This window comes from Bison bison, unplaced genomic scaffold, assembly GCF_000754665.1.
Source record: "Bison bison bison isolate TAMUID 2011002044 unplaced genomic scaffold, Bison_UMD1.0 scf7180017864064, whole genome shotgun sequence".
Classification (NCBI taxonomy): domain Eukaryota; kingdom Metazoa; phylum Chordata; class Mammalia; order Artiodactyla; family Bovidae; genus Bison; species Bison bison.
In genome coordinates, this window is record NW_011494636.1 from 3997288 (window position 1) to 4017593 (window position 20306).

At 41.7% G+C, this 20306-nt stretch overlaps 1 protein-coding gene across 3 annotated transcripts in view; it reads right to left on the reverse strand.

Moving 5' to 3' along the window:
* SCYL3 (SCY1-like 3 (S. cerevisiae)) overlaps window positions 1-20306 on the reverse strand; it is a 41689-nt gene that overhangs the window by 18974 nt on the left and 2409 nt on the right. Inside the window, exons 2-8 of one of the 3 annotated variants that reach the window (XM_010836702.1) lie at window positions 18148-18365; window positions 9921-10106; window positions 8019-8132; window positions 5850-5906; window positions 4650-4752; window positions 3336-3447; window positions 1196-1273 (exon numbers count right to left, since the gene is read on the reverse strand). In XM_010836702.1, coding sequence (XP_010835004.1) covers window positions 1196-1273; window positions 3336-3447; window positions 4650-4752; window positions 5850-5906; window positions 8019-8132; window positions 9921-10106; window positions 18148-18312 — 815 coding nt within the window. In that variant the 5' untranslated portion in view covers window positions 18313-18365. Of the gene's footprint in view, window positions 1-1195; window positions 1274-3335; window positions 3448-4649; window positions 4753-5849; window positions 5907-8018; window positions 8133-9920; window positions 10107-18135; window positions 20234-20306 lie in introns of those variants that run through there. The other 2 variants (XM_010836701.1, XM_010836703.1) reach the window with 2 other exon arrangements.

The following is a 20306-nucleotide window of genomic DNA, read 5'->3' on the forward strand; positions in this document are numbered from 1 at the left end:
CTCAGTAGCAATTCCATGTTCCTCTCCTCTAAGCTTTTCAGGAGGTTTTACCCAAAGTCCATGTTCTCACCTTCTGCTCACATTTCAATTCACAGCAGTTTGATTCTCTCTGCTGAAAAGGCTTTTTCTAAGACAAAGTTACAAAAGCTCTCTTGATGGCAAAGTGATTACTATCTTTCTCAAATTCTCTACCGTTTGGAATACCAGCCCTCCTGTTTCTGAATCTCCCCTAATCACTTCTGCCTCACTTGTCAGCCACTCCCTCCCCACCAGCCCCCTGACAAGCTGGGTGCCCCAAGTCCTTTTCATGCTACCCACTTTCTCCGGGAAAATGTCAGTGACTACAGGCTCATTAGAACCTTAATACTCACCTCAAGCTCATCCTCATCAGACTTCTCTCCTGAGATGCAGACCCATCTGCCCAAAGGCCCATGTCCATCTCTACCTGGAGGCCCCCAGCCACTTCCAACCAACACGGACACCAGATCCTATGTCTTCCCTCCTTTTCCAGCTCGTTTAGTGATAATCACTAAGGCTTGCCAGTTTTTATGTTTTAATATTTCTTATCTGTGTCTTCACTGTACCATCGCTGCTGTTACATGAGGCCTCCCATCTACTGCCGGCCTGCCATGGTCTGCCAACCAAACCAAATCTTACATGAAGTAAAGCTGTGCCCACTCCGTAGAAAACAGAGTAATCCACCCAAGGTGAGGGTCATCTGTCTCACAGCCTGTTTTCACTCCTTTGACAGCTTCAAAGCCTGAAGCCCACTGCTTACCAACAGCGTCAATACTCCTCTCAGCTACATCCGAGGGTGCCTGCCCTACTCTCTCCGGCAGGACTCAAGTCGTCAGTCCACACACAAGACCTACTGCATTTCGGCTTTGTGCACTGGTTCACACTGCCTCTCTGCCCAACAGCTTTTCTCTAACCTCCTCCTCCCTGCCCCGTCCTCTGTGTTCTCAGGACACCCCCTCAAGCTCCACTACTGTCTAAGGATTATCAGTCTGTATCTGTTTCCTTCACCAGAATTATACTTCCCAGGGTCTAGCAGAGAGCCTGACATAGAGGAAATGTCACTGAAGAAATGTCTAAGAAACCCAATGACAGACTCGTCTTCTCTAGGACATCTGAAGTGATTACATGGACTTAATCCAAGTTACTACATTTTAAGGCCTGAATTTTCTGAACTTACTTGAAAAATTCCGTTTTTTCCTCTTCGCTCTTCAATGTTAAACTTTTCAAGAAATTTACAACTTCTAGAAAATCATTCCTAAATGCCAAAAAGGAAAAAAAAAAAAATGCAGGACAACAGATTAAAGAAAGCACATTAAATATCAAAGCCATAACCGCAGACCATACAATACTACTACTCAACAAAGACACATCTCCCTTGACCACGTGGAAGATTCTACTGTAACTAAGTAGCTTAGAAGACAAGTGCTATAGGACAAGCCCATAGGGAATTTAATATTTTAAGAATATCAAAGAGATCTGTGAAAAGGATACATGCTTAACCACACACGTGTGCATACACAAATGTGAACAAATGCTGTGGTTTTAATAAAATCATCATAATCATCCAAACATTTTGTTGTAATAGGATGTGGTTACATGAAATGTCCTCGGAGAAATGCTTTTACCATTACAGAGCAGTTGCTGATTCTCAAGTCTCCTCTGGGGAAGTAATAACTATTAAAGAGGGTTGCAGAAAGAGGCACTTCTGGTACAAGTCACAGGGATCTTCTCATTTCGCCTGTTTTAAGTTGTCTGGTCACTTTTCCAGCCAGGCAAGGAAGAGGGTGATAAGAGTAGGTGGTTTCCTGCAGGGCCTGCAGACAGTCCCAAAGCCAGCTCAGCTCCAAGCAAATGTGGCCCCTGGGAGGGAGGCTTTAGCAGCAGCCAGCAGCCCCCACCAGCAGGGCTGACCTCCTCTCCTGGGTCTCCACACCTCACCTTTGCACCTGTTTCCCTGCGGCTTGGCAGAAAGAGCGCAAACGCCTTGACCAGAGTGTAAAACCAGATGGCTCGGCTGCCTTGGCAGGAGCTTCGGCCCTGGCTCCTCCCCCTGCCCCTGGCTGGGCTTTCCCATCAGGGGCAACAATCCCCCCACATGTAACAATTTATCAAAGAGGGAGCTGGTGTGTGGTTCTGCCTTCCCTCTCCTGTTTTTGTTTTTAATTGAAGGATAATTCAATTCAACTTCACAATGTTGTGTTGGTTTCTGCCAAACATCAACATGAATCAGCCACAGGTATACCTATGTCCCCTTCCTCTCCCCTCTGGTTCACCCACAAGTCATACTAAAGAACGCCTACCACACACAGTGATGAGAGAATCTATTTACTGTAAAGGATTCTTCTCTGCAGAGAGTCTATCAGTCTGAAACATCCCCCCCAAAAAACACATGGAGATACCTTGGTTAAAGGACTCATAATGGGAAAGGTCTGAATAGCTCTTTTGGAACATAAGTAACAAAGCCACGTGACCACAAGGAAAATATCCCCTCTGCTGTGTTTAATGATATACCTCATCCTATCTTAGAGCCCCCTCCAGGGATAATATCAGCTCTCCCTTCACTCTGATTTCTCTCAGGCTTTCCGACTGCAAACACATAAGGATTTTTAGTTTCACAACTGACATGAGTTTGATTTTGCTAATAAAAGTTATCAATGAGGAGTTAACCTGTGCAGAAGTTCTGCAGACACGGAAATTTAAAAAACAAAGGACACATAATTAAAACTAACCTTGAAGAGAGAGGTTCAAAAATCTCTCTGAATCCAGCGACAGTATTGACAGCTATACTGTGCCCTCCCTCTAAATTGACTTCTTTGCTCTTCCATCACGAATTACTAAACAAAGAAAACAATCTTCTGCCTGCCTGAAGAAAAATAAGCTCATTTCCATGCCCATCCCCCACCAACAAGTAAAATTCAACAATAACAAACTCGTATAAATAATACAATGTCAGCAAAACAGAGAGGCTGTGTTAACATTAAGTTCCTCAATTAACTTCTCCAACTCTACACCACTGGACACAGCCTAGCTTCTTCCCATTCACAGAAGTCCTAAGAAATCCAGCTATAATGTCTAGACCCAGGCGTCCACGGTGAAGGGTTTCTAGAACTTCCTATCTGTAAGAGGAACGTGAGAGGCAATGATCATGTCTCCCTCTACTTCCCACGTGGACATGACTCACTCTCTCCTAATACTGAAGGACAGCAGCAGCAGCAGCACAAGGGCCCGCATCGCCCGGTCCCCCGAACCCCACCGCAGGAGTGCGGCCCGCAGGAGGGCAGGCGGGGGCAGGCAGCACTCCGCGCCGGGCGCCTCACCTGAAGAAGTCATGGCACAGGAGGCTGCAGAGCGCTGGCCGGCAGTGCGGGCTGGGACTCAGCAGGGCTGAGCGCAAGGTCTGTTGAAAGCTGGAGAGAATATCCGCTGCAACTGAAACCCAGAGTGACAGTTAGTTCCCACTGCCTCCTCCCTCCTGTTAGGACCTCTACAGCTGGAGGCTGACGGGAACAAAAACCAACCTGGAAAAAGCCCAAACAGAGCCCTGGCTGGTGCTGAACAGCTCCCTGCCTGCCTGAAGTCAAACTCCTGGGCAGGTGGAGAAAATCATCCTGCCAACACATCTACCCCCCTGCTCCCCTTGGAGGCCCCCACCTTTCCTGACTGTCAGCTTAACTCAGCTCAGGCCTAGAGGAGGAAGCTTAGTAAGTGGCAGGTTTGAGGCCTTTTCAATCAAGTCTCCTAACCCTCAAAACACAGGAAGTTATTTGAAGGACTGTATTTCCTCTCAAGGATGGTACATAATTGCCACCGTGCTAGAAACAGTGAACAGCAGTGAGTTCATCACCCACAAAGGATGTCCTAGAGCTTAATTCTCAAATGTTCAGGCTGGGACAGCTCAGAGCTGATGGCTGAATGGTGCTTGTAACTTCAGAGGATGGAATGAACCAGGCAGAAGAAACTGCGTTAGAACTGCACAAAGCTGCAGCAACATGAGATACAGGCTGGTAAAGGGGCTTAATGTACAAAGACCCCAGTCCATGCAAAGGGTGGACACCTGAAGGCCCGGAGCGGGTGGAGGACAGTGAAGCGGGCTGTCAAGCATGCCGCCAGAGAGCTCAGAGAAGAACTATGTGCTCAGTAGCCTGGCCTTTAAGGGCCAACCAAAGAAAAAAGTAATGAGTAAATGAAATCATGGCCAAAAAAAAAAAAAAAAAAACCGAAAGGACTTTGAAAGAATCAAGATAAAGAAATGTTAATCTTAATTTAGAAATTAATTAAAAAAAACTCTGAATCTTATCCTCAGATCATTACATACACATCAACAGCACCATTCATTTATTTATAGGCTGGTTTGATAAGCAATAGTCTTTAGACCATAAATACAGTACCAATCAATAAGATCATAATATAAGACACCCAAAGCCATAGTTCCAAGTGCTTCCTACCTAAAATTCTTTTAACTGTTCAAAGTGAAGAAACCCAAAGCTTCTGCCCTCACTGCTATCACCATCTGCCCTGCACAAAGTTACTTGGTAAGCAACAGCTCCGTACCACGATCAAACGCCGCAGCATCCACCGTGGATGGCTGTCCCACTAATTCTGTGGATGCAGACAGCACAAGTCCAACTCACCCTGTTCACTTAAGACTGTGAGCAAACTTTCCACCAGTGTCCCAAAAGAATAGGCATCCCGGGCGTGTCCGTGGGACGCTGGCAGAGTCGTGAATTCTGGAGACTAAAAGCAGTAAAGACCATTACAACCAGAGGATCTGCTTTAGAAACCATTCCTAATCTTCTCTGAAGCACTTTCTCCCATTTTTGCATTTAGTGTATTCAAAATTAACTACACAGTATCACACACAAATTTCTAAGCTCTTAAAACGATTAGTGAACAGAATTTATCAAAGATATTAATAATATTAAATAAGGAGCGGGGAAAGGCCATAATATATGTTTGTGGCTTTCAGAAATATTTCTGACTACAAACTAGAGTAAAAAAAATTGTCATCAGCATTATATGCACATATATGGGTAAGCACATAACAAAAACAGAAGTTTCAAACAACAGTTCTTAGTCTTGCGCCCCAAGATGTCCAGTGATACTTTCTATTTACTCCCTTATTTTTCTCCCTTAAAATGCCAGTCAGGACCCCTAAATTGATTCAAAACCTACAGATCGTTGGTTTGAAAGACACTAGTATATACATATGGTACTGCTTTGAATAAACCTGAGTTATTTCAAGTCCTAGGTTTATACTTAAGTTTATTGTTGAGTTTGTCTTTTCTGCAAAGCACACTAAATATGTCTTTGGGGATCAAAGTCTATAGTGGTTAAGGACAAATTTAGAAAGAACAAGTGCTTTTGAATTTATTGTTAAATATTATCTTTCTTTACCAGGACCATAATATTAATAATCACTCTTCCTCACATCTTGGAATCCCAACTAACGGCAGATAGGCAGATGACCAGCTCGGGTGAAGCACAGGAAGGTGCTGGGCTCTTGTTTCCTCAACTCTCATGGCTTCCACAAAGGTACACAGGCTCACCATGAGATGGCTATGACGCCCCCACCCTGCTCACACCGAGGTACCTCTTATTTTTCAGCACTATCACAGGTGTCTACATGACCAAAATGTAAGCTGAGTTTCAAGAAAAAAGGCTCTCTGCTCTGATGACATGATCAGTCTCAGAAGCCTTCAAGGCCAGAGGAATCAGGAAGTGTCTATGACTTAGCAAAGAGGTGGGCAGAGGAAAGGTTTTTGTTTTGTTTTTAAGTTTCATACTCAGTTACACAAAGAAGCTTTCGTGACATCTGGAGTGTATCATCTTACCATCTCTTCAGGAGGAATAGATGCTGGGTCTCTTACTGACCGAATACTCTTCAGAAACTAAGAGAAATAAATTATGGAAAGTAATTCAAGCATATGTTTGGTGAACCAATCTCTTACATCAAGTTACAAAAGCAAAGAGCAATCAACACCAATGAAACCTTCAAAACAATGCTATAGGCTAAATACATAAATTAAAAATCTTCATCACTGAAAAATGTAGATACAGTGCCTGGTATGGCACAAGACTTAGTGGAAAATAAATATCAGTTCCCTTTCCTTTTCCTTTCAGCTGGTTTAACAGATACCCTCTGGTGTTCAGAGGCATCTCTATATCTGATTTATTTATAAGGAAATTAGAAATACTTCTTTCTCATCCTACATGAAAGTGAAAGTGAAAGTCACTCAGTCATGTCCAACTATTTGCGACCCCATGGACCATACAGTCCATGGAATTCTCCAGGCCAGAATACTGGAGTGGGTAGCTGTTCCCTTCTCCAGGGGATCTTCCCAACCCAGGGATGGAATCCAGGTCTCCCATATTGTGGGTAGATTCTTTACCAGCTGAGCCACCAGGGAAGACCACCCTTATCCTACGAAGATATTAACAAATAAAAGACTTCTCTAGCATAGGACAAATCTATCATTAATCTGCTCTCTGAGTCAAGTCAGTCATAAGCTGGTTGCCACATGAGATATGTGAGGACCTTATAAACTAGAGAGACAGAGCCAGCATCCACAGAACAACATTCATCTACTGATTCACCAGATTATTTCTCAAGAGCTTGTATGTTCCAAACGCCATCTAGGGCACCAGGAATACGTATTGAATGCAATAAATCCCTGTCCCCGGCCAGGAGCTCACGACCTAAAATGTAAACTAAGAACTTCGATAACCTGCGCTGGTTGAGCACCTGCGAAGCCCAGGAGGAGGGCTACTCTTGTTGGGCAGGGGACACCTCAGGGAGGCCTTCACAAAGAGGAGACTTAGCCTGATCTAGACTTCGGCGAGACATCAGCCTCATCTTACATCCTGCAGAGTCCAGGGGAAGAAAGGCGACAGAACGGCACAAAAGGGAAAAAGCGGGTGAAGGAGGAGAACCCCGCTGGACTGCGTGGAGCAGGATGCAACCAGCATGGAGCTCAATAACCAGGTGGCATCTGGAGCTGAAGGCAGGCCGGGAGGAGCTGGTGAAGGGCCTGGGACCCCGCGGTACAGAGTCTGGGATACACCCCGCAGAGGGAGTTACGCTGTTATACTGATTAGCTGGAAGCTGCCTTCTGAGAAGAAAGGGATCAACGGGGACAGAAATAACAGAGGAATGTCTTCAGGGTGGAAGGAGCATTTGAGCTGAGCCAGAGCCCTTGAAGGTACACATGCAACAAGGCCCCCACGAAACTGGCACACGAGGGAAGAGGGGAGTGAGGTGGAGCCAGGAAGTCAGGGAGCCCCCTCGTCAGTAAGGAAATCATGATGTGTGTGTTTGTGTGTGTGTGTTTGAAAAGGCTAAGTCTAGTGGCAACATGCAAAATTATGGAAATAAGAAACAAAACAGAGAACAGTAAGACTGCTCAACTCCGGAGGGGAATTTGTAGACCTCTGTCAGACAAAATCATAAGACAGAGCCCAGGCAGCAATATCGTGGCCCACGAGGAGTTATGATGCACAGTCCCTGACACCAGCTCTTAGGACGTAACGTATGACTCTGGAGAACACGAACAAGTGCTCAACGAACATGTCTAATGGGCCTAATATGTGCCAGGCCTATTCCAGGTGGATGGATAAAGATACGTATACAACACTAGCACCCTCAAGAAGCTCAGCCACTGGTAAAGAAGGCAGACACATGGAGGCAATTCGACAGGAAACACTCAGTGGTAAAACCACGTGCGGGTTACTAGGGGCACAGAGGGCGGGCATTTCATGAAAACCCGACCGAGCCACTTTACCTCTTCCATTCGCAAGATACCTTCGCTCTAAAATGAGAAAAGAATAGATGATGCCTAGCCCCTCTGGACAGTAAAAGCTTACAACCCTGTGAATGTGAGTACTGACAAAAAAATCAAGTCTCCAAACCTCAGCTCACACTATTTACTGAAGCAGAGTCCCTAACCGCACACCAAAATGCTACCAGACTCTGAGTGACATGGAGGGCCTGGCACCTGGCTTACCTCTGGTGTGGCCTGAGCAACTTTGCAGACTGTTTCCATTCCTCCCAGCTTCCAGTGCCCATCTTCGCTCACAAACACAGACGACACGCAGACATTGTTGTGTGTGAGGTGTCCCTGGGAAAAAAGAACAGGAAGAAGACTGCCATTCCCATTTTCTGAGAAGTTTTAGAAAACTAAGAAGTCATCACCCCAAAAAAAAAACCTTACAGCAAGCCTTCCTACTTGTGGCATAATAAACAGAACTACAACTTTAAGAAATGACAAATTCAATGAGCCAGCCTAAGCATTATGAGGTTAGGAAAAAATGAAAAACACAATGGAAAGGCTTATCGCCCCCTGCCCAGTGTGGCAGGTTAATAAAGACACGAAAGCCACGGCACAGACACTGTACATCCCCGTCTCCATCGGAGTCGGGAGATACAGGTGTCCTTATAGGTAAATTTACAAGTCTTTTCAGCCTACGTCGTGTGCTTCAAATGCCTTTAAAGGAAAAGTTTATCTTTGCTCCCATAAGGTTATTGTATTAATTTTCTCCTCTAAATTCTTTCTCACCTACATTCTATCACGAACCCAGATCCACTTCACCTGAAATCTTGTCAGTAGGCATTAAAAAAATTCTGCCTGAAGAAGAGGAAAACGGAATGATAAGGACCACCAGAAATATCCCACAGACCACAGAAGAGCCAAATTTAAAACTATATAAAAGAATAGTATAGTCAAATAAATGAAGGAAGAAGAAAACGAGAACGGGGGTGAAGTATGTTTTTTTCTCAAACCAGAAATTATGGCAGTAGATAAGCGCACTTTAAATACTCTACCCATCAGATCCAATATGTACACATTTTATATATAAAACACTCCAAGGTATATATGTATTTTTTTAAAGGAAAGCTTGGAATAGTATTAGGGTGTGTTTCCGCTTGAGAAAAATAAAGGCGAATAAACACTTAGATATTTGCTTAGGACACACAAAGAGCATCTGTGGCCTAACACACTGACCACTGAGGTTGTCTATGGCAAGAAGCAGGGCCCTGACTTCAAGGACAGGGACTTGTTTCCTTGTCTGCACTCTCATACTATTCAAACTTTTTAGTGAATTCAAACATTTTTCCAACAGAGAAAATATTCCACCATGGTGCAGCATTAATAATTCTACTTATGTGTATCTTAGAAATACTTTTAAGAGACAATAAATTCAAAGTGATATTTGGAGAGTTTATCTCCCATTAATAGAAAACAACTTTTTAAAAACACATTAAGATGAGTCAAATGCAAGTGCTTCTAACCTGTAACTGGTGTTTTTTAATCTTGGGAGGCTGCCATAGGCCTTTATACCTCAGAATGTAAATCCCATTAAGAAACTACCACAAGTAAACAATACCACTTTATCCCCATAATAGTGAATACTGCCGTGATATTAAGGGGCTGCCTATCTTTGGCACCACCTACTTGAATGGCAAAGGGTGTGTAAAACTCTGCCTCTTTCTAAGAAATGATCATTTCTTTCATTAAAAAAAAAAAAATTCCTGAAAACAAATAGAAACATGGTCCACACCAGCACTGATGTTATTAAACTTTTATCTCATCCTAATAACAAATACCAGCTGTAGATACTTTTAGGTAAAGACTTATCCAAAACTAGAGACAGACTATCTAGTAAACTGAAATAAAGTTCTATAAACAACTACCCAGGGACAAAGAACTTGTTGCCTGCTCCACAAACCACTTGTCTGTCTATAGCATCTCATGTGCTGTTTTCCCTCAGGAAGCTTTCCGATGAGAATAGTAACTTATGATTTCTATAGATATCAAAATTCACAAGCACTACCCCATACATCAGCCTCCATCTCCCACTCCTGGTCTAAACGAAAGGCTGTGAGGCAGACTGTCCAGGTTACTTACTCGGTCATGAAGGAAGATAAGAGCCAGCAATATGTCATAGATCCCAGCACAGACCTCTGCAGAAGACAATGTTTCCAAAACCACTTCCAGAGGCTGCACTCGCTCAGTGACGAGATGAATGCCGTCTGCTTCCACAGTGCAAGATAAAAACCTTAGCAAGCACGGGTGACGAAGGGTCTTCAGGTGCTTTAAAAATACAAATAGAAAAGTCGGTAAAGTTAATGACTCCACGCTTTACCATCTGAGCCACCAGGGAAGCCCAAGATTAATTATAGTCTCATATATATTGTAATCAATTCAGAAAATGTATACTTAAATTCAAGGTCTTCTCCAGTTTCTTACCTCCCCCACCTAACCCCCAAGTTTCAAATAAGGCAAAGAAAATTCCATGACTTGTTCTGACAGTGTTTACTTAACCAGCATTTATATTACTCTAGAGAGACTTTCATTTCCATGAGTGTAAGCCCCCAAGAGCCCGGATTTCCAATGATTTTTGCTATAAACTCTGAACAAAGCACGGAAAACAACACGTGAGAACTCTGAAAAGTAAACAAGAGCATGTAGATTATGGAGGCAGTCACCCATGGGGTGAGTTTCCCGGTTTGGGGGATGTCCCTTCTCACAGCTGTGCGCTGAGGGCAGGCCCCAGGTGCAGAGCAGTGCAGCAAAGGTGGCTAGAATTCGAATGGAAACTCTGCCAGCTTTGTGGCCAGGAGAAACAAAGCAGGTTTGAGTCTGAGGAAGCTGTCCCAGAGGAGAGAGAGCCGAGGGAGGGAGAAGAAGAGGCCCCAATTATCTGTATACCCACACAGGTCTCAGGCTAACCCCAGAACCAGTCACAGGACAGACCCAAATTAGTACAGCAAAGTTTTGAAAAATGAACTAAGGTTTGAACTACCATGCACAGTAAGGGTGAGAGCAGAGTAGTTTAAAAAAAAAAAGGTGGGCAGGAAGCTTGAACCCAAGGGAATTGACCATCTGCAAACGAAAAACATCAACATTCTTCAGAGAATTATAACAGAACCAAGAGTCTATGCAACAGGGCATTCAAAATGTCCAGGATGCAATCCAAAATCACTCAGATGATAAAGAATCATGAAAATGTGAAAAAACAGCCAACAAATACCCCAAGATTGACCAGACACTGGATACTAGAAATTATCAGAAGGAATCTGAAACAGCTATCACCACCATTCCCGCCTGGAGATAAAGGAAACAGTTATAAAATAAGTAGAAAGATAGAAGCTCTCAGAAGAGAAATGAATGTTACATAAAAGAACTAAATGGAAATTTTATGAATTAAAAATACTACAAATAAAAAAATACAATGGATGAACTTAATAACAGAATGATAATGACAGAGACAAGACTCAGTGAACTTAAAGTTGTTAACCAATCTAAAGAATGCAGAAGAAAAAGTAAAAGAAAAGGTCAGAGCTTCAGAAACCTGCGTGACAATAACAAAAAGTTTACTGCACATAACTGGAGTTCTAAAAAAAAAGAAGAAGAAATAATTGGGACATAAAAAAATATAATGGCTGAAAACTCCCCAAATTTGGCCAAATACTTAAGTTTACAGATTTAAGAATGTCAGTGAACACTAAATATGATAAATCAGAGAAAACTACACCTAAACACATTATGATCAAACTGCTGAAAACCAAAGATCAATTTAAAAATCTTAGAAGTAGCTAGAGCAAAACAACACAGGTGGAGAGATAAACTGAATGATACTAATTTCTCATAAGAAAACAGAATCCTAAAGATAAAGGGGAACTATCTTTAAAGCAATGAAAAAAAAAATCATCAAACCTGAATTCTGTACCTAGCAAAAATACACTTCAGGAAAGACGGCAAATTAAAAGCATTTTTGATCAAGAAAACAGAAAAGTTGTTGCTAGACAATCTGCTCTACAAAAATGCTAAAGTTAGTTCAAGCTGAAAAGGAAACAACACCAAAGGGAAACCTGGATCTTCAGGACTGCAAGAAAAGCATCCGAAATAGTAAATATCAGGTTAAAGCTGAAGGTTCTATTTTTTCCCTCTTATTTAAAATATATAAGGCAATGAGCGACTTCACTTTCACTTTTCACTTTCATGCATTGGAGAAGGCAATGGCAACCCACTCCGGTGTTCTTGCCTGGAGAATCCCAGGGACAGAGGAGCCTGGTAGGAGGCCGTCTATGGGGTCACACAGAGTCAGACACGACTGAAGGGACTTAGCAGTAGCAGTATGTAGAGGAAGCACTGTAACACTCGCCTGGTAAGGTTTTCCAAGTATGCGATGTACATGCATGCCTGTGTAGCTGTACGCACATACAGTTAATATACATGTAACAAAAGGACAGCAGGGTTGGAGGCTGGAGACATCTATGTGATTCCAAGGCTTCTACATTTTATGTGACTGTGGTACAATGCTAACCACAATTAGTGGTTAGTACTAACTAACCACAGTTAATAACCATAACTAATTAAAAGTTAGTTATGTATACTGAAGTCCTCAGTGTAACTATTTTTAAAAAAATAAAGAAATATATAGCCCCCATTCAAGATACATTAAAACAGAATACTAAAAATATTAAAATAATTCACAAGAAGGGGGAACAGAAGAACAAAAATCAGAAGGGGATGAAAAGAAAACAAATGATAAATAATTACATTAAATGTTAAAAAACTAAACACTCCAATTAAGAGTGGATAAAAAAGGAAGATCCAACTATATGCTGCCTATAGAAGACATACTTTAGACAAAAGACTGAGATAGGTAAATGAACAGAAAATAAATCAATTTGATGGAAAAGGATATCAGTAGGCAAAAGAAGGCTGACATGGATATACTCCTATCAGACAAAATATACTTCAAGACAAGAGTATGGCCAGAGATAAAATGGGACAGTTACTTAAGAATAAAAGGGATAATTCATTAAAAAGACGTAACTAATTATAAATGTGTATGTGCATAAGAGCAGAAACTCAAGATACACATGAAGTAAAACTGGGAAAATGAAAGGGAAAAACAGACAATTTCACAATCATAGTATCAGAGTTGGAGATTTTAAAGCTCCTGTCTCAACAATCAACAGAAAAAAAAAATCAATAGAACTAGCAGAAAATAAACTAAATAAATAAAAACTTAGAAAACCTGAATAATATCAACTACCTGAATCAAACTGAGATTTAGAAAACATTTTATCCAATTGCAGATACAAATTCTTTATTTGATGATCAGTTTTCTAGTTAATGAAAAGAGAAAAGCTTTAAAGATAGTTGAATATAATTAAGGGGATTAAATGTTTAAGTAAAAAGGCAAAAAATAAGAAAGCAAGATCAACAAAATTAAATTGTTTATCGTGGATCAGGGTACTAATCCATTCAAAACTGTTTTATGATCCAGCACATTATTCAACCATCTTTAAAACTTTTCTCTTTTCATTAACTAATGAGGTGTCCCAAGTGGCTTCTTATTTGTTTAAATGAAGGAAGAAAGAATGGAATAAATCTTGCATGATTCTGAATAAGCACTTAATTCAGCAAAAACACTGTCACTCCTCTTTGGCACATGTAATTATGCATAAAGTTATGCATAAATTCACAGGAAAGGTTAGCAGTTAAGAATGAAATAGAAATACTTCTTGATTTAAACTTCTGCTGTTCCAAAGAACAGACGGAATGACAAGATGTACTTGCTAAGTTTAACTAGGATATTTTCTCAATGAACATCAATTAAAGAGAAAAATGCTTTTGTTCTGGTGGAGAATAGTGACTGCTATTGAATGAGAGTTATCTGAAACCAAGTATCGATCACATCTCATTCACTCCACTAGGTACGAGGATTCTGACTAAGAACTTTATATTATTAAATATGAGTAGTAGTAGATATTTTGCCGATCTATGCCCACACACAGATGTTAAGTGTGTGGTATCCCTACTATTCAGGAATCAGTTAGGACTCAGCCATTCAGAGAATTAATTCAAGCCTCAGGGGCTTGACTTTTCATTACCATTCTACCTCGAACTTGCTACTTCACTTTGAAAACAACACAAAGTAGTTCTCAACTGTAGCTTAAATTCACTTGGAAGTTTTTAGACAGGGAGAAAGCTTTACTGTCACTCTGCTAAAGAACTACAACAAAATAACAAGATGCCTAAACCAGTGAGCAAGAATCTTCAGGGAGACATATTCTTCCTCCTACCCCTAAAATTCAAATTGGAGAAAAAGACAGAAGTCCATTCTCTTTAAATGTTCACTGCCTGGAGGCAGGGTCATAAACCAAGAATAAAATGCAGGAAGGTAAAGGGATAAAGAATTCTGTGCTGGAAAGCATGCTTTGGGGAACAGGAGATACTGAATAGGCACGTGGAAGTAATAGCTCTGGAGCTCAGACAAGGTTTTGACAGCTATTTAGAGACAAAAGGATGAGGCTCAGATGAGGTTTTGACAGCCATTTAGAGACAAAAGGATGAGAATGTGAAGTCTGAGAACTCCGGTGGGTGGGAACTAGCCGAGGGCCAGTGCCACCTGGTGACCCTAACACCCGGAGGGAGGGGTAACACTTCCAAGTTCTTCTCAGCGGGTGGTGCTTGGGAGCCTTGTAAGAGAACCAGACTTTGACCATGAGGGGAAGGAAATCATTTTTTTCAAAGCTGACGATACAGGGAAGTTGATTTACCAGAATGGGGTTATAAATAGCATAAAAAAGGCTGAGAGGGAGAGGAACAGAAAGAAAATGTCAGCATAAGGAAGAGCAGTAAAGCATTTCCCAAACGGAATTCAAGCTCCTTTAAGCACAGCAATCAGTCCTTCTATTTCTTTCTCATGCCCACACAATGTGGGTTCTCAAGTATGTTGACCAACAGCAGCATGAACCCACCCTGGAATTACAGCATGCCTCCTAAGGCACTCCACAGAGCACCTACACAGCATCTAAATACCTATTCTGATGTGGCTGCCAGATAGAAAGACACTTAGGAACCATTCTTTGAGCCTGCACTCACCATGAGGCCCTAACTAAGCACTTACATTGTATTATAGCAAACCACAGAGTAACCAAGTTCTGACAGGATTTACCACCCCTTGCAGGCTATTGGTTAGAAATGAATCATAATCCCAGTGAGAAAATTATACTGCTGTATCAACAGCTAATGAATTCAGGATAAAATGAGAAGGTGTGATGGACTTGAAGTATTTCTGATACTGTTTTGTGGCCAAAGGTTATACCTGCATTTCATCTTACTTCAGAGGTTAAACAGTGTGCTGAGACTGCTGTTTTTTATTTACAACATGGTTAGAAGAGCATAATCCCTACCTAACAATGTTTGGCTAAGGAAACATTGCGTATCTGCTTGAAATGGTAATCCTACCATTGACAGCTATTAGAAATGTCAGTGGTAGGATTAGGAACCTGATCTCTAGAGAAAGGAAGCAAGTTAACGATGGTACTTCAATATTTCAGGTATCTAGGAAACCAAGTTTCTAAAACCTGTTGCAATGCCATTCGTTTCTCAAGTACTATGACCTGCATCTAAACTCCTTATAATTTTGTTGCCATTTCAAAATTTCTCATATTCATGGTTCAGGTATTCAAAGCCACATGATAGCCCGAGGAACCTAAGGGACAAGTATGAACTACTAGAGAAGAGTCAGGGCTCCGAAGAGTATGTGTAGATAACACGGGCAGAAAAAAATATTCCTTCTCAAGTTTTGCAATTCCTACAGTGTGGAAGTCGTCAAATATTGCATGAGTTTTGCTTCTTCCCTTTAAACTTTTATGATTTGGGTTGTTCAACTTCCATGCTACATACACCATAAAGATTAACATAATTTAAAAAATCTATGGTCTTATAAATGATTATAAATTTCTAGTACCTCACTGCTGCTGCTGCTAAGTCTCTTCAGTCATGTCCGATTCTGTGCGACCCCATAGACAGCAGCCCACCAGGCTCCCCCGTCCCTGGGATTCTCCAGGTAAGAACACTGGAGTGGGTTGCCATTTCCTTCTCCAATGCATGAAAGTGAAAAGTGAAAGTGAAGTCGCTGTGTCCAACTCTTAGCAACCCCATGGACTGCAGCCTACCTAGTAATAGTCAATTGTTATTTTTAAAAAATATGCAATCTTATTAGATGAAAATAATAGGAAGTATGTCAGATAGTAACTGCACCTAAGCAAAAGACAGGGAGGCAAGGCATTGTATCTTTTGTAAAATCACAATAAAAAAATATTATCAATTCCCAGATGGGCTGGAAAAGAGACAAATGTGTGGTCTTAACAAAAAGCACAATTACTTAGTGATACAACAGCCAGCTACACTTTTTATCAGAGCACATTAATGGAAAATGCATTGTGAGCAAAACATTTTCCTTAGGAACCATCTTACAACTGTTAATCTCAAGGCTGATCAGAGACATCAAATAATGAACTGGTGTGACAGACAAAATGCCTAAACTATATTCCTGCTGCTGCTGCTGCTGCTAAGTCGCGTCAGTCGTGTCTGACTCTGTGAGACCCCATAGACGGCAGCCCACCAGGCTCCCCCGTCCCTGGGATTCTCCAGGCAAGAACACTGGAGTGGGTTGCCAGTGCCCTCTCCAATGCATGAAAGTGAAAAGTGAAAGTGAAGTCGCTCAGTCATGTCCTACTCCAGCGACCCCATGGACTTCAGCCTACCAGGCTCCTCCGTCCATGGGATTTTCCAGGCAAAAGTACTGGAGTGGGGTGCCATCACTATATTATAATATAGCCCTTTATAATCATGATCAAGGTATAAACCATTTAAACAGATCTATGAAATACAGGAGTGGGTTGCCATTGCAGGGGAGAAGGCAATGGCAACCCATTCCACTACTCTTGCCTGGAAAATCCCATGGATGGAGGAGCCTGGTAGGCTGCAGTCCATCTGGTCACGAAGAGTCAGACACGACTAAGCGACTTCACTTTCACTTTTCACTTTCATGCATTGGAGAAGGAAATGGCAACCCACTCCAGTGTTCTTGCCTGGAGAATCCCAGGGACGGGGGAACCTGGTGGGCTGCCATCTACGGGGTCGCACAGAGTCGGACATGACTGAAGAGACTTAGCAGCAGCAGCATGAAATACAGGCTTCCCTGGTGGCTCAGACAATGAAGAATCTCCCTGCAGTTCTGGAGACCCAGGTTTGATCCCTGAGTCAGAAAGATTCCCTGGAGAAGGAAACGGCAATCCACTCCAGTATTCTTGCCAGAAGAATTCCATGGACAGAGGAACCTGATGGGCTACCGTCCAAGGGGTCACAAAGAGTCAAACACTGAGTGACTAACACTTATGAAATATATATCAATGTTTCATTCTTATTGTTAGTACAAAGAGACTCAAGATAATACAGATCATAACGTCTAACAAAGACCATGAATCAATCTGAAAGGGCTTTCCTTTTTAGAACCTTCCTGAAGATAATCTGAATGCCTGAATACCCAAGGAAATGGCTAACTAGACAAATATCAGCTAATACTTTCCTCTTCTCTAATCTGAAAAGATACTTAGGGCTATTTTCTTGAATTATATTCCAAGGTGGAGTCATTTTTTCTAATGACAGCCCAAGATCCCCTGAGAGCAGGTCAGCCAGCTCGCTGGCGCCCTTCACAGGAGCAGCGGTTAGGAGGCTTGAGGTGGGAGGAACTTCTTCGTAATAATAAAACTGAAGCTGCTGGAGGTTGATGCTCTAGGGTCCCTCAGCAAGAAGTAGGGCCCAGGTCACAGTCTTTCTGGGGCATCCCATCCCACATTCCAGTTTCACATTCTTTCCGGGAGCACCACAATGCCTCAGAAAAGGAAAACACACCAGTTACAGTTCCTAAAATATATAATTTCCAGATCTATCCCATCATCAGCACACCAATTAAAATGTTGTCTGTACTTATAGCATTTTTGCTATGCTAGAATTAAGTCCCTTTATCTTCTGTGAGCCATGTAAAATCCCCTCCCAAACTTTCTCGCTAAAAAAATAAAATATGATGAGAAGAGCTATTACGCTGAGTTGCATAAAGCTTTTGGCTAATCTGTGGTACTTGACCTCGTGATACAAGCTGGTGACGTTCCCATGAAGTAAGGACAACTGTATTTTCAAAGGCCATGAATGAAAATATTACTATGACCTACCCCTTTGGAACTTTATTAATTTCATGATTTTTTAAAATAGAAAACAAGAAGATAGTAAAAAGTACTAGCTATTAGGTAGTCACCTATGAAGGTACCTTGGCAGCTTTATTAACCTTATCTTCGTTTTCTCTCTTATACACAAAGACTGACGCGAGTTTGCCATCTTGCAATACAGCGGGGTAAACAGCAAGTCCGGAGGGTAAGGTGAACGGCGGCTCCTTCAGGGCATAGCTCTTCAAAGCGCTGTTCTCTGAGCCCATCCCTTATTCGGTGAGACAGGGGTGCTGCAGCTCCTTCTCAAAGCCAAGCAGACCTGAAAGCAAACAGGAAACATTTCCAAACGCTGAGTATCTGAGCCATGAGCCAGAGACAGCCAAGTAACCAGACCCAGGCACTCCGCTGCAGAAACTCCTACCACTGCCTACAATCCTCATCACCTAGGTCATGTGACAACAAAGACAGTCAAAGTTCAGCAAGTTACCTGCAAGGCTTGACAATGAACAAGTAATAGCTCTAGAAAAAAACGCACTGAACTAAACAGACACATGCAGTTACTGTCGTTCCCAACCCCCACGGAACCTCCACAGAGGAAAAGCGATCCAATACAGAATAAGGGCTCTCTGGCTCCCTAACCCACTTATATCCAGTCTCACAGAGGAAAGTGCTGCAAAACTTGATCATTCAAAAATGATAAACTTCTGGATGTCTAAAACAACTCACAATTATATGAAGAACACTACAAACTGGAAAATATTTCTAAAAATGTTGAAAAACATGTTAACAAATGGAAAGTTTGTATAAATCAAGAAAACATAAAACACCAGCAGAATAATGAGAAGGGAAACAGATAACTCATTGAACACAAATGACAACAAATAAAAGAAAAAATACAATCCCATGACTGCTCTCCGAAGTATGCTAAAAAGGGGAAAAAGCAAAATTGTATAATCCCAAACATTAAAAAGACGTGAGATTCTAGGAAATGCAAACTTTCTATAAGGACAGAAAACAGGTAAGTGGTTGCCTGGGGTGAGACTAGTTAGAGGAACCATGGGAGAGGACAGGAATACAACGGGGTGCAAGGAAACTTTGGAGGGAATGGATATATTCAGTATACCTTGACTATGATTATAGTGATGAGTGATCTACTGCTATAGCTACACACACACACACACACACACTTGAAAGATGTATTAAGTATTAACAGGTTTGTTGTGGATGTCAGATCATGGATGATTCACATACATGAATGTGAATGTATGTGAATTCACATTCTGTGTTTGTCACAAACACAGACATACATTTGCCTGCACCTCCCAACTATTCCACAATAAGAGCATATCTTTCAAGGATACAAACTCATGTGGTTACAACAGACAGTACATAGAGGTTCAGCAGTATTGGTGGAGTAGTAAAGGGCTTACTGTGTGTGCAGGCGCCTACTGTGACTGGGTTTACACTACGAAGGGAGCCACCATCACAAGGTCCCAACCAGAACTGCCACTTCAGAACTGCCAGGTCACACGATTTACCCATAAAGAGCCAAGAGCCTGAATATTTATGTGGAAATTTCTATATTTTTAAACATTGGCTACAACATTTTTAAACCTGTATAGGCCAAACAACACATGTCTGAAAAGTTTATGGCAGTCAGTTTTTAGTTCTGGCTTTACCATAACTTAAAAAATACAGGATAAAAAGAGTTCTTACTAACTCTGGCAGCGTGGGAAGCAAATTGAGAGCTCTAAGTAACAGCCAAAAATCTAAGTGGACCTTTAAAAAATTCACTTTAAAATCTTCATCCTTTGGGTAAATATAAACCCAAGAATCATTATACGTAGACCCTCTACTTGGGATTTTTTTTCCCCTACCTTGGTAAAGTTCCATTCAACACTTACTAGGTTATCAGAGTATGTAATACTACTTAAAACACATACCCCAACCAAAGAATTTCAAAGGGCTACAGACCTACATATAAACCTGAATAAGGATTATAACATGCATAAGGGCTAAAGTTATCTAAAATTGATGTTTTTTTAAAACCAAAGAATGTTTCTGAGGATAAGAACTAAGCTGGCTTTGTAACAAATCCACTGAGTTCCTACCTACCAATACTTTAAGCTCCAAACTCCAATACTTTGGCCACCTCATGACTCACTGGGAAAGACCCTGATGCTGGGAGGGACTGGGGGCAGGAGGAGAAGGGGAAGACAGAGGATGAGATGGCTGGATGGCATCACTGACTCGATGGATG